The sequence below is a fragment of the Medicago truncatula genome, chromosome 6 (genome assembly GCF_003473485.1).
Source record: "Medicago truncatula cultivar Jemalong A17 chromosome 6, MtrunA17r5.0-ANR, whole genome shotgun sequence".
Classification (NCBI taxonomy): domain Eukaryota; kingdom Viridiplantae; phylum Streptophyta; class Magnoliopsida; order Fabales; family Fabaceae; genus Medicago; species Medicago truncatula.
The window spans coordinates 14,234,411-14,249,541 of record NC_053047.1 but is presented as its reverse complement, the minus strand read 5'-3'; the positions used below and the strand labels follow the sequence as shown (position 1 = coordinate 14,249,541).

The 15,131-nt window shown below is 30.9% G+C and overlaps 2 protein-coding genes across 2 annotated transcripts; both read right to left on the bottom strand.

Annotated features, from left to right (window-relative positions):
- Positions 1–2,498: 2,498 nt before the first annotated feature.
- On the bottom strand, positions 2,499–4,423 carry LOC25496221 (uncharacterized oxidoreductase At4g09670). The gene is made up of 2 exons (XM_013596494.3): positions 3,923–4,423; positions 2,499–3,403 (listed from the first exon to the last, which is right to left on the bottom strand). Exons 1-2 carry the CDS (start codon positions 4,385–4,387, stop codon positions 2,798–2,800), a joined length of 1,071 nt encoding a protein of 356 aa, XP_013451948.1. The 5' UTR covers positions 4,388–4,423; the 3' UTR covers positions 2,499–2,797.
- Positions 4,424–6,409: 1,986 nt separating this feature from the next.
- Positions 6,410–10,254, bottom strand: LOC25496220 (uncharacterized oxidoreductase At4g09670). Its single transcript, XM_013596493.3, has 2 exons — positions 9,713–10,254; positions 6,410–7,282 (listed from the first exon to the last, which is right to left on the bottom strand). The coding sequence occupies exons 1-2, from the start codon at positions 10,175–10,177 to the stop codon at positions 6,662–6,664; spliced, it is 1,086 nt and encodes a 361-aa protein (XP_013451947.1). The 5' UTR covers positions 10,178–10,254; the 3' UTR covers positions 6,410–6,661.
- Between the last annotated feature and the right edge of the window lie 4,877 nt (positions 10,255–15,131).

The following is a 15,131-nucleotide window of genomic DNA, read 5'->3' as shown; positions in this document are numbered from 1 at the left end:
TTGATGTGGTTTTTTGAGACAATACAATTTTTATTTCCAACACTAAAATCAAGTTAAAAGGTTATAACACAACATATTTTCAGCAATGTTTCCGACAATATTTTAAATTTATCCAACATTATAATTGTATTTTCACTAAACAATATAGACGAAATTAAAAGCGTAGTCAACAAGTAATTATAGTACGTAAGAAATGTAAAACACTGAGATTTTATCATTCTGTAAAATTTTAAGTAGTAGATAAATATATATTTGAAATAAAAAAACAAAGAAGAAACTTAAAAAAAGAATGTCATTTGTTTAAAAGTTTCTATGAGTACTTGATTATGTGACATAGGTTGAATTAGCATTTTTCTTATCTTGCGGTTTGGTTCGGTTGGTAAAATAAAAACTGTAAACCGAACCAAATAATGTGGTTGAGTAAAATAGTGAATTGAATGCATCCAAATTAAATGCGGTGTTTTGCTGTTTCGATTTGAATTGGTTCGGCTTGCGGGTTTTTGATTGAATTGGTTTGATTTTGAACCCTCTAATAGAACATAGCTAAATATGAGGCTACCTTCACTAAGGCGTAAGCAACTTCATTAGTTTATCTTTGGCTAAACTCAACATGAGTTTTAAAAAATGAAGTATATAAAACTGTTTAGAACCATTCATAATACTTCAAAATTCAATAATATATTTTTGCTTCCTCCTTGAAAGTTGTTCAATTATTAGAATTAAGAGTAAATCATATTATCTAGTTGAAGTTCATACACCCAAAGTATAATATGATAGAGTCTAAATGCTTTCTCAACCTCCACAAGACACATCTTTGAGTGCCAAAGAGTCTTGTCAAGCTCAAAACTACAAGTTTCATCGCAGATACATATACCGATACTCACCTTGTTATGGTAGGAGTAATATGAAGCATCTATGTTGCATTTATACCTTCCTGAAGTAGGTTTTGACCACCTCAACACACATATTTTTGAAACTATTCCGAATCTGCTCGGTGTTTCCATCCTCCGGCAGCCAAAACTGCGCGACAAAGTCATCGTTGACCATCTCGGTGTGGTCCACTTTGATCCTCAGTCTCCTTCAGCCTCTCCCAGTTTAATCCAATAAGCTACCATCTTCAACTTGCATCTTCATCTTCTCTTTGTTCACCCCTTTCAGCACCGTTTCCACACAATTCACTCAACTTGGATAATATAGACCTCACCAACTTGCACCCTCCAGATACCAAAGCACATACTCCTATTACACAACCTATTGCTACGGTCTCTATTTCCTTCATTTTAACTTCTTTTATATATGAATTCATGCGTCAACACTTTATGGTGCAAATGGTATATAAAATACTTCCTCTGCACCAAAATATCTTATCTTTTATTCACACAAATTAAGAAAAATATTTATAGATAAAACAAACAGGAGTATTTATACTAATATAATGTATTCACCTTTACCATACATATACATGAAAAATATTAAATTTTGAATGATAAAATTGATATTAATTAAAGCATGCAATTGAGGAAAGAAAAAAAAAAAGTGATTATTATTATATTAAATGAAGTATTAAAGTCTTCGTAAGCATATCTCAATTTGTAGAAAAATGCATAGTAATAGATAAGGGTTGGAATTCGAATACCGAACGTCCTATTTATTTACTTTAAAAAATAAATCTTAGTAATTATATTGTTTAACAAAAAAAATATCATATTAAAAATAATTACTGTGCCTATAATAATATTATTATATAGTTTATATTACCTAAAATTATATATTTTATTTTTTTAAGAAAATTGTTGTAACTACAAGAAAAAAAAAAAAAGGTGATTTATCATAAGAGAGGTGATGTGTCATTCAGAGACACTGCCACGTCTACCCCACAATGGAGGCAGGAACCATGACATGTAAGTAAGACTGTGTTTATACGTGTATCATAAGAAGAATTTTCTCTCCCAAGAGGAAACAACAGTAGTATAAAACACAACCTGAAACAAAAAAATGCAACCTTCGACGACAAAAACCATTTAAAAAGTCACACACAAAAGGCTAAAAAGTGTGACTCGAACTTCGATCACCGACAACAACCAAACCTTATGGATAAACTTTCAACATATTTACTACCATTAATCTAAATCATAGTTAAAAGATACTTAACAAATAATTTTTGTTGAACAATTTATTTACAAATTTATCCTTAACCCAGTCATTTTTCAAAATTACAATTTAAAACAAATATCATGAATAAAATTGAAATTTAGATAGAGATATTTTTTTTTTAAGCTAAACTAATAAACCTAAATTAACACTAAAGAAAATAAAACTTCAAACTTTAAACGGTGCACACTCAAATATTCCCAATCAACATCATCATACCAACCCATGTATATTTAGATAGCATATTAAAAACTAAAAGAAACAAATAAAATTAAAACAAATATTAGACAATAAAAATATAACTTGAAGTCGAACAAATGATAAAAAGTGTGACAAATTATGGTAAATCTTTTTTAATCCTTTGGTCCATTTTTATTGATTTCATAGCAGAATACAACTTCCACATTGACAAATTACATAACACTTATTGGAACTGCTACTGAATTTAGAAATAGTTATTCAATACATTCATCACCACCACCCTCCTTCAACTTGGAGGACATACAAGGTGTTCATTTCCACCACATATATGACAGCAATAAATTGCTTAAAAGTGCATACCAGAAATATTTTTTTCTTATTGCGACGTACTAATAACGAAACAAAGATCCAAGTTCAGCAGGGTGATAATATATTCGAAACACTTTCATTCCTGAATCTGTACAGGCTCAAAACCCTTATCAATCGAAGCCTTCACGGCATCCAATATCAGTTGTGTTTTCCTACTAATTGTCGGCCATTTCTCCTCTGGTTTCGCGTTTTTTAATTTGATTTCTGCCACCAAACGAGAAAATTCAGTTACCATAAGAGCCTCCTGAGTGAGATGGTTTTCTATTACATGCTTACTCGGCTGCCTAGTGACACCAAAGCTTGATTTTGAAGCTGCATAAAATGATGCTTTCTTTTCTTCATAAGGGATGATAAAATCATGAACATGAAGTGTTCCTTTTGTCCCAACAGCAGTTATATCCATTGTTAAGTTAGATAAGAAAGAGCAATAGAATGTTGCTACTCTTCCATCTTCCCAATATAAAGAAGCACCACAAGATAATAATACTCCAGCTTTATTAAGCACCGGCTCGCGATAGGCTAATGCCGTTTTAGGTAATTCGTAGTTATTAGCCCAGAGAATTGCCCTAACACAATACCATCCTTCGTCACCAAGTGAGCCAAGAGCATCAAGATCCGGCTTCACACGGATGTTATTCTCGAGAAAATCAGGATCAGCACCAAATGTAAAACAGGTGTGAATCTGTTCAATGCCAAATAAAACCATTTATCAGTGCAGAACATGTATGCAAAAGATATAACATTTCTAACACAGCATAATCATTAGAACATAATTCAGAATCATAACTGGTGCTTGAAAACTTGATGTCTAAACTTGTGATTGAAATATACACACATATATACAACAACTTTAAAATTGTTCAAATTTACATAAGGGCAAGGGACCATGACAGACTAACATCAATGGCATAACTTTCTGTTTTGGTTCTAAATTTTGGATCTAGCTTATAGTTAAGTAACTATGAAGTACGAACACTCCTCGGGTTAGGTGTGTCGGACATCGACACATATAATTACATTTTCTCAAATTATTAGTAGTGTCGATGTGTCAGTTTCCATGTCGTGTTTAGTAACGGGTGTCTATATCCGTTCTTCATAGGTATACTTAAAATTATCCTCGATAACTACGTGTCAGTGTCCCTATCGTGTCATGTCAGTAATTCATACATCAACATTATCAAAACAAAACACAGACACATACCGATTTAACCTTTCCAAACTTCTCCCCATCCTCCAAAAACTCCTTCATCACCTCCGTTCTCGGATGATGCATCCACATAGTCCCATCCATAAACTGCACCCCACACTCCTCACACACCTTCACAATCTCATCAAACTCCTTCACACTAACCGCCACCGGTTTCTCAAGCAACACATGCTTCCCCTTCTTCGCAGCAGCCACCGCCCATTTCACATGTAACGTCGTCGGTAACGGCAAGTAAACAGCGTCAACATTAGGGTCGTCAAGAACTTCTTCGTAAGAGCCGTAGACTTTGGCGGTGGGACGGAAGTTGTTGAGTTTTGCGAAGGTGGTTGCTTTGGAGAGAGTGCGGCTGCCGACGGCGGAGATTGTGGCGGTGGAAGAGAGGAGAATGGTGCGTGAGAGTTTGCGGGCTATGTCCGCGCAACCGAGAATGCCGAAACGAATTGGCTCTGTTTGTGACATTATGATGGTGATAATAGTACACTGTACTCCCTCCCTCATATAAGAAAAAAAAATTCATTTTCTTTATCTTAAATTATAAGCAAAAAGACCAACTTTTATCATATTTAATTATATTGTTTGAAAAAACTATCTTTTTGAAATTATAACTAAAACCTATTAAACACGAGAGCAAAATTCACGAGCTGTCGTGAATAATTTCCAACCATGAGATTTGTTATTTACTTGAAAACATGGGGTGGCAGATGAAAAAAGGTCCCGCAATAGTTAAAAAAGGGGCTCCACATTCATATTTATGTGTCGTGATTTTGTAGCGTTAAATTGTTTCGCGAGATGCAGCATTTTCCTATTCATATTCATACTTTTTTTTTAGGAAGTTCGAACTCATACTCGGACACTCTTTTTGTAAAAATAGCGGATATGGGCAAGGTAGCTAATAAATTATAGCTGATGGCTAATACTTAAAATGTTTTTGTAAAATTAACGGTGCAATTAACTGATAAATATAAAATGACATCAAAGGGTATTCTTAATTCATAATAAATTTATATCAATTGATATTTAAAATATTTATAATTTAAATATATTAATTTAATATGTCTTTCATATATTATTTCTTTTCTTTCATATATTATTTTTAAATTCATAAATTTGCTAATGTTTTATTTATAATTTATCATATATTAATGCTATGCAATCTGATGAGCACTTTTGCAACCCTAGTCCCATATTTCCCTCTCAAATCCTCATATTAATGACAATTACAACTAACACCTAATTATGTTCCCTCTCAAATCATCATCATATTAATGACAATTAAAACTAACACCTACTTATGTTTCCTCTCATATCATCATCATATTAATATTAATGACAATTACAACTAACACCTACTCCCTCCGGTCTCAAATGTAGGAAAAAAAAAAAAAAAAAACACCAATTAAAAAAATGAAATGATTACATCGAAGTCATGTTAAAAAAGTACAACTTTTCAATTTTGCCCTTGTCATGCTTTAGTAATAATTAATGAAAGTGACTTTTGAACTCATAGAGATGGGGTAAAATTGGAATAGTAGCATTTATTAGGTTGCTTTTACTATACTTTTTCTTACATCTGAGACCACAAATTTTTTTGTTTTTTTCCCTACATTTGAGACCGGAGGGAGTAATTGTCTTCTCTCCCAAATCATTATATTAATGACTACAATTATAACTAACACCTAATTAAATGCACACAGCTCAAGGAATGTTTTCATAGAAAAATAATACTACCTTCGGTCCTATTTATAAGAGAAATTTAGGTCAACAAAAGTGAATGTATTTGGACTGAATTTTTAACTAGATACATCAACTTTTGTTGACCCAAAATTCTCTTATAAATAGGACCGGAGGGAGTATAAAAAATTGTATGGGTTTTTTAAGTGTTTGTCCACTTAAACCATGTTTGTTGGGTTTATTGTCAATGTTATTATGTACTCCCTCTGTTATTAATTATAAATAAAATTGACTTTTTAAGTTCATTCAATTAATTTTAGGTAAAATTACACTTTTAGTCCCTAACTTAATTTCAGGTAACAGTTTGGTCTTTTATCTTTTTTTCATTTCAATTTGGTCTTTTTTGTCAATTTTCATATGAATTTTTAAGCTTAAAATTCATGATTTTATTTTCTTATGGTCTTTCAATCTTCAAATATATGATCCTCGTCTATGTTTGCATAAGAATATTAGATTTGAAGCTTGAAAATGTATATAAAAATGGACAAAAAGGACCAAATTGAAATGAAAAAAAGATAAATGACCAAATTGTTACCTGAAATTAAGTTAAGGGACTAAAAATATAATTTTGCCTTAATTTTTTGATGTACGTGATTTATATTGTGGATCACATACATCATTAATTGAATGAACTTAAAAAGTCAATTTTTCTTATAATTAGTAACGGAGGGAGTAATTAAGTTAAGAGAAATGCTAGGGTCACACTCCCTAACACACTCTTTTAACACACACCAATCAAAACTAGCCACCTCATCCAATTATTTTATTGCTTTAATCAATTGATTTCATAGCAAAATATAACTTCCACAATAAATTACTCACTTATTGAAACTGGTAATGAACTTAGAAATAGTTATTCACTACATTCATCACCATCCTCCTTTAAGTTGAAGAACATACAAAGTGTTCATTTCCACCAGAAATATTATTTTCTTATTGCGACGCACTAATAACGGAACAAAGATCCGAGTTAGGCAGGGTGAAGATATATTCGAAACAATTTCATTCCTGAATCTGTACAGGCTCAAAACCCTTATCAATCGAAGCCTTCACGGCGTCCAATATCAGTTGTGTTTTCCTACTAATAGTTGGCCATTTCTTCTCAGGTTTCGCGTTTTTTGATTTGATTTCTGCCACCAAACGAGAAAATTCAGTTACCATAAGAGCCTCCTGAGGTAGATCGTTTTCTATTACGTGCTTACTCGGCTGTGAACCCCATTTAGTGACAAGATCATCAAAGCTTGATTCTGAAGCTGCATAAAATGATGCTTTCTTTTCTTCATAAGGGATGATAAAATCATGAACATGAAGTGTTCCTTTTGTCCCAACAGCAGTTATATCCATTGTTAGGTTAGATAAGAAAGAGCAATAGAATGTTGCTACTCTTCCATCTTGCCAGTATAAAGAAGCACCGCAAGATAATAATACTCCAGCTTTATTAAGCACTGGTTCGCGCGTGGCTAATACCGTTTTTGGTAATTCGTAGTTGTAAGCCCACAGAATTGCCCTAACACAATACCATCCTTCGTCACCAAGAGAGCCGAGAGCGTCGAGATCCGGCTTCACGCGGATGTCATTCTCAAGAAAGTCAGGATCAGCACCAAATGTAAAACAGGTGTGAATCTGTGCAATGTCAAATAAAACCATATATCAGTGCAGAACATGTATGCAAAAGATATAACAATCATTAGAACATAATTCAGAATCATAACTGGTGCTTGAAAACTTGATGTCTAAGCTTGTGATTGAAATATACACACATATATACAACAACTTTAAAATTTTCAAATTTACATAAGGGCAAGGGACCCCGATAGACTAACATCAAAGGCATAACTTTCTGTTTTGGTTCTTAATTTTGGATCTAGCTTATAGTTAAGTAACTATGAAGCATAGACATTCCTCAGGTTAGGCGTGTCAGACATCGACACATATAATTACACTGAATTACGTTATTTTCTCAAATTATTAGCGGTGTCGACGTGTCAGTGTCCGTGTCGTGTTCAATGTCCGTGTCCGAACCCGTGCTTCATAGGTTAATTCTTAAATGTCTTATAGAAAGTCATAATTTGATTCAGAAACGAGACCAGGCATGCAGCAGGATTTCAGTGTCAGACAAACAACAGCTCAACTCAATAATGAAGTATCAAGGAGAAGACAACTAGAATAACACAGAGCAATACTTCGATTTTATCAATGAAACATTATTTGACATTAACCAGGAATTTTTTAACTCTTTATAATTTTCTTTAAGCACAGAACCACTCTCTATACACTAAGCCAACTTAAACTTGTAACTATTGTTCAAAAACAGAATTTGAAAAAGAGTAACTGAACATTTTGGTTATCTAAATTCTATAGCAGGACGATTTAATCCTCCAAATTTACGAAATGAAGTTGATAACAGAAAATCAATTTAGTCCCTTTGTATCTCACCAGATCAGAAATGCTTGAGTTTTCACATTCTTAAGAGCATGCTCAGCTGAAGAATGTTTTCAGAAATGCTTGAGTTTTCAAAGACTATCAGCTTAAGATAATTAGGCAAAGTCTTATGAAGAAATCCAAATTTCAGTATCTGAGGTATCATCTTTCTCCTACATTCTCCTAATTTATACAAATCTGTCATATTAGTACTTGATGCTATATATACTTTAAAGACTACATATGTTTATTTAGTATCAAAATCACTTTTTTATAATCCGTAACAAAGTCTCTAATCTCTAAAAGTTAATCCATAACATCAAAATCATGTTTCATAAATCCATAAAAAAAAAAAAACATAGCCTAAATCACTTCTAGTTTCATACATCAATGTTAAGAAAACATGAACACACACCGTTTTAAGCCCCGAATCGATTCTATTTTCTTAAATTATCGTCAATATCTACATGTCTACAGGAGCGGATCCAGACATTTGATATTGGTGTGGCAAAATATTCAAATCAACTATATTTATTAACAAAGTAAATAATTGATACCTTAAACAATATAGTGAATTGGTATAGGTGGAAGCATTTTACCATTGTGTTGCAGGTTTGATTCCCTGCAACACCCTTTTTAATACTAATAACTTAAAAAAATAAAAAATAAATTGTTCAAAAGCGCTTCTCAACAAGAGTTGAACACAGGTCACGCACATCATTCAGTAGACTCAAACCACTCGGCTAACCATGAAACTGGTGTGGCAACTGCCACACCATGTTTCATATTAAATCCGCCCATGCATGTCTATCTGTCAGTATCGTGTTAGGTGTCTGTATAAGTGATTCATATTTCATACATCAACATTATCAAAATACATACTGATTTAACCTACCCAAACCTCTCCCCATCCTCCACACAAACACAACTTCTTTTATAAAAATCTCTAAAATGTAATCTCTTAATTATTGATTATCAAAATCACATTATTTATAATCCGTAACAAAGGAACCCTAAATCTCTAAAAATTAATCTAAAATGACAAAATATATTTTTTATAATCGGTAACAAACATTACCCTAAACCACTTCTATTCTCCTAAATCATCATCAATATCTTACTATGTCAGTCTCGTGTCAAGTGTCTGCATCAGTGATTCATATATCAATGTCATCAAAACACAAACACATACAAATTGAAACCCAAAATCGGTTCTATTTTCTTAAAGAGGAGTGCTAGCAACATTTTCTTTCCAAAACTCCCTAACATTCACTATCTTATTGCATGAAATTCGTGAGGGTCCCACACATTTTAGATATGGGTTCTACATAAGGGGATGAAATCCACATGGATTTGTTTGAAAAAGAGTATGGCTAGCATTCCTCTTTATTAAACATCATCTGTATATTCGTGTCTGCATCGGTATTCCATGCACTATGAAACACGGATACGAACACCCAACAATTCTAATAATTTGAGAGAATCACATGATTCATGTTAACTATATGTGTGTCGGTGTCGTGTGGTGTTCGAGTTCGAGACAACATGTGTCAGACACTGAGACATGCCTAATCTAAGGAGTGTTCATAATTCATACATCAACATTATCAAAACCAAAACACAAACACATACCGATTTAACCTTGCCAAACTTCTCTCCATCCTCCAAAAACCCCTTCATCACCTCTGTTCTAGGATGATGCATCCACATAGTCCCATCCATAAACTGCACCCCACACTCCTCACACACCTTCACAATCTCATCAAACTCCTTCACACTCACAGCCACCGGCTTCTCTAACAAAACATGCTTCCCCTTCTTCGCAGCAGCCACCGCCCATTTCACATGCAACGTAGTCGGCAACGGCACGTAAACAGCGTCAACATTAGGGTCATCAAGAACTTCTTCATAGGAGCCGTAGATTTTGGCGGTGGGAGGGAAGTTGTTGAGTTTTGCGAAGGTGGTTGCTTTGGAGAGAGTGCGGCTGCCGACGGCAGAGATGGTGGCGGTGGAAGAGAGGAGAATGGCGCGTGAGAGTTTGCGGGCTATGTCGGCGCAACCGAGAATGCCGAAACGGATTGGTTCAGTTTGTGACATTGTTTTGGTGATAAATGTTTTGCGGTTTGAGGGAGGGAGTGGTCATAAATCATAGTAGAACAGTGTATATCGTTTTCGATTTAATCATACTCATACTTGGACACTTGGACGTTTGCCATGGCCACAGGAACTTAATTATCTTAATTTTAATTATGATGACAACTTAATTATCTTTACAATAAGGTTTTTTCTAAATTACCTTTGAAAACTCATGGGCAATTTACCCAAACCAATCAAAATTTTCCATGTGTACTCCATTAGAATAATAACATTTATTATTTTATTTTGCAAAAATTTAGCATTTCACCCCATCTTAAATTAATGATTTTTCACCCCCATTTTTTTTTTTTTTATCAAATTTGGGTTTATCAAACCACAATCCAGAGAATTTAATGTGAAAATCATGCATTCATTTCAATTTAGTTGAACGACTTGGCAAAAATCATTAAAAATTAAAATTATCACTTGTGGGAATTGAACTTGAATGCACCCACTTATTTGAAATGTTTTCCCAAACCACTTGACCAATACATTTTTTATGAATTAAATTGGAATGCAAAAATATGTTATTAGTGAGATTTTTTTTTTTTGCAGTGACTTATTATAACCTAGCTTTAGTAAAAATAATAATAATCATTTTATATGTGTATATTTATGAAATAGTAAATCTTTCTTAAAAAATAATAATAAATTCATTCAATTGATTTTTTATATTGTAAATATCATTCTTTTATATAAATTCATACTTTTATATAGATTCGATGAACTACAATATTGTTTCATTTGTGATCAACCGAATTTTGACTTATTTTAGGTACTATTTTTCATTTGGATAAGATAAATTGTTTAAAGGTATTAATTTTTTTTTTGCAGAGTCTTATAAGTTATAACCTAGCTTTAGTAAAAAAAATCATTTTATGTGTATAATTATGAAATAGTAAATCTTTCTTAAAAAAAAAAAAAAATATCATTCATTTGATTTTTTTATATTTTAAATATCTTTCTTTTATATAAATTCATACTTTTATATAGATTCGATGAACTACAACAATGTTTTATTGTGATCAACCAAATTATGATTTATATTAGATAATATCTTTTATTTGGATCAGATAAATTGTTTAAAGGTATTGATTTTTTTTCGCAATGTCTTATAAGTTATAACTTAGCTTTAGTAAAAAAAAAAAGGTTTATTTAATTCTTTGGTTTTATTTTGGTCTCACAATTAATAAAACTCACGTTTTAGTCCTTCACTTTTCCCACAGTTTGCCAAATTAATTAACTTTAACCTCAAATATCTATGGTGAACCCACTGGTCCGCTATAGATCCTATTATTTTTTTAATATAAACCGTTTGATCTTTTTTAATAAAGAAGGATTATTAGATCATGCATGTCCACTGTATCTTACTGTGAACCAACAACATCTAGCATTATATCCCATACTTCATCTTCTTCCTTCCCCTCATTCATCACCTTCATAAAAAAAATCCAGATAACCACCATCAAAACCTCTTTTTCAAAACCACCATCAACACCGTTGTTTATATATCCATCATCTCAATCCCTCTCTCTCTCTCAATCGAACCCACGCACCCCAAATCCGAATTCGACAATAAAAAATTGAAGTTGGGATTGATTTTTTATTGAGAAGTCAAAAATGAAAGAGAAGGAGGAGAATGCAATGAAGATGATAGAAGGGGAAATGGTATCTGATGGAGAAGAGAGAGCATGAGAGGTAAGGAATAGTTTAGGAAAAAAGGGTTTAAGGGAATAGAGAGTAGATCGGGATTGAGAGAGATAGATTGGAAAAAAAAAACAATTTTTTTTAAGCATTGTCATTGAGAACTATTGTGATTACATCTATGATTCTGGAATTCTTCTGCTTAACAGTACTTTTTGGTTCAGCAAAAACGATGCAAATCTATAGGAAGATGAATTGGGTTAAAAATTGGAATAATAAGGAATGAATGAATATGAATCAGAAGAAGGAAAGAGATATTCTTGACATGGGAGAAAATATTAATGAGAATTAGAATCTTGTCCAAATATTATGTAAAAACATAAGAATCTTAAAAAAAATTCCTTTAAATTTATCTATTTATTTTTTAAAATGTTGGATCTTCTTGTTGTTGATTGATGATTATGGATTTTGTTTTAATGGTATAATTGGGATAATAAAAAAGCAAGTATTAAATATACTCATATAGTTTGTTACACTTTTTAAATGATAAAGGAAAAAACCAGACATACATATCGTGTTTGTTACATTTGTTTTAATATTTAAATTTATTCTTATTTATTTGTTACATGTGGTGTTTGTATTAAAAATTAAGGGTATTTTTGGAAAGAAAAATCCTGCCCAAAAGTGCTGAAAGAGATAGTTTTATTTATATATAATATAGATACTATATATAACTAGCGAAAAAACGAGCACGTGACATGTGTAAATTATGAACGGTATTTTGTATGAAATTTTTATTTTGATTAAAATTATAAGTACAAATATTTGTGAAATTAAAATTGTAATAAACCCAAAATAATCATGTTTATCTTTTACCACAACAACACAGTAGTTTAACAAATATAATACAAATTCTTATCTTTTTTTAATACCACCAAGAATGTAACATTAATATAGGAAAATTTGTTTAAAGGTATAATTGAAATTATAAAAAATTCAGCCCAAAGTCTCTATTCCCTTCATATACAGTATATATAGTATTTTGTCAAAAAAAAAAAAAGAGTATATATTAGTGGTATATTTCCTATTTTAATGAGATTTCATTTTTCTAATTCAAATTTAATATAATATTATAAAGGATAAAATAGTAAATAAAATATTTTAAATGAACAGTAAAATCAATAGTATATAGTATAGTATATACATATAAAATAATGTTTTTATGCCACATGTTGCCTTTGTAATGCCCTGAATTCTGATAGAACTGTGCACTTGCGGTTTTATCCCATCAGTCATCGAATCTATTTAAAAGTATGAATTTATATAAAAGAATGATATTTAAAATATAAAAAATCAATTGAATGAATTCATTTTTTTTTTAAGAAAGATTTACTATTTCATAAATATACACATAAAAAATGATTTTTTTTTTTTTACTAAAGCTAGTTTATAACTTGTAAGACACTGAAAAAAATAAAAATTAATACCTTTAAACAATTTATCTGATCAAAATGAAAGATAGTACCTAAAATAAATCATAATTCGTTTGATCACAAATGAAACAATGTTGTAGTTCATCGAATCTATATATAAAAGTATAAATTTATATAAAAGAATGATATTTAAAATATAAAAAATCAATTGAATGAATTCATTTTTTTTAAGAAAGATTTACTATTTCATAAATATACACATATAAAATGAATTTTTTTACTAAAGCTAGGTTATAACTTATAAGACCTTGCAAAAAAAAATTATTACCTTTAAACAATTTATCTGATCCAAATGAAAGATGATACCTAAAATAAATCATAATTCGGTTGATCACAAATGAAACATTGTTGTAGGTCATCGAATCTATATAAAAGTATGAATTTATAAAAAAGAATGATATTTAAAATATAAAAAATCAATTGAATGAATTCATTTTTCTTAAGAAAAAATTACTACTTCATAATTATACACATATAAAATGATTTTTTTTTTACTAAAGCTAGGTTATAAAGGCACTGCAAATAAAAATAAAATAATTTGCTCACTAATAACATAATTTTGAATTCCAAATTATTTCATAAAAATGTATTGATCAAGTGGTTATGGAGTACATTTTAAATAGGTGAGAGCACCCAGGTTCAATTCCCAGGGGTGATAATTTTAATTTTTAATGGTTTTTGCCAAGCTGTTCAACTAAATTGGAACGAATGCATGATCTTTGACATTAAATTCCCTGAATTGCGGTTTCATAAAGATGAACCCAAATTTGATAAAAAAAAAAAAAAAAAAAAGGTTTGGAGAGTGATTGGATTAGAGGTGAAATTTAATTATTGTGAGGTTTAAATTGTAAAAAATCATTAATTTAAGATGGGGCGAATATGCAAATAATAAAATACTTGCTATATTTTTGCAAAATAAAATAATAAATGTTATTATTTTAATGGAGTACACATGGAAACTTTTGATTGGTTTGGGTAAATTGCCCATGAGTTTTCAAAGGCAACCTAGGTCTCACCTTAAAATAATGGTGGATAATTTACATCAACAAATGAACTTAACTTTCACCTTTTTAGGTGGTATTTATGAACTATTTTGACTCCATCAATAAATTGTTCATTTTCATTTGTTAGTGGTTAAGTTAACCACCATTTTTCAAAGGTAATTGAAACAAATCCTTTAATTTTTTCAAAAAAAAAAAAATTATCTTAAATTATATCACGGTCCTTTAACTTTGAGATTTGTAATATATTTAGTCCTTTTAAGTTAGGCTAAACTACACTTTTCACTACCAAAGTTTATCAATGTTGCGATTTCGACCACTAAAAAAATGAAAATTTTAGTCCCTTAAGAATTTAACCAGTTTGCAATAATCATTTTTTTTTTTCCAATTTTGACCCATGTGGCATGCCACGTGTAATTATTGATTTAAAAAAAATGTCAAATAGTTAATAATAAATAAAATAATAGAAAAATAAATTTTTTTTTAAATCCAAATTTTTTTTAAGCTCGTCCTCTTCTTCATATCTTCATCTTCATCATCATCATTTTTCATACATCCATCATAAAAAAATCCAGAATTTTTTTTTAAATCATCAAAATTCTCCATGCTTAAGTGAAGATGAACTCCCCGAATCTTTTTTTTTTTTTTTTTTAAATCAGCTTAAATATAAAGAAAATGCCCAGCAAAAGATGTGCAAATAGGCTTACAACTTAGCATGATTTAAAATTGCTCAGCGGCTATACACAGAGAAAACAATAACAATACCAAAAAAATCAG

Excerpts from the sequence above, each read along its gene's own strand:
- LOC25496221 (XM_013596494.3), bottom strand. The coding sequence starts at position 4,387 with ATGTCACAAACAGAGCCAATTCGTTTCGGCATTCTCGGTTGCGCGGAC. Across the intron at positions 3,404-3,922 it reads AGTTTGGAAAGGTTAAATCG|ATTCACACCTGTTTTACATT; the intron begins GTATGTGTCTGT and ends GGCATTGAACAG.
- LOC25496220 (XM_013596493.3), bottom strand. The coding sequence starts at position 10,177 with ATGTCACAAACTGAACCAATCCGTTTCGGCATTCTCGGTTGCGCCGAC. Across the intron at positions 7,283-9,712 it reads AGTTTGGCAAGGTTAAATCG|ATTCACACCTGTTTTACATT; the intron begins GTATGTGTTTGT and ends GACATTGCACAG.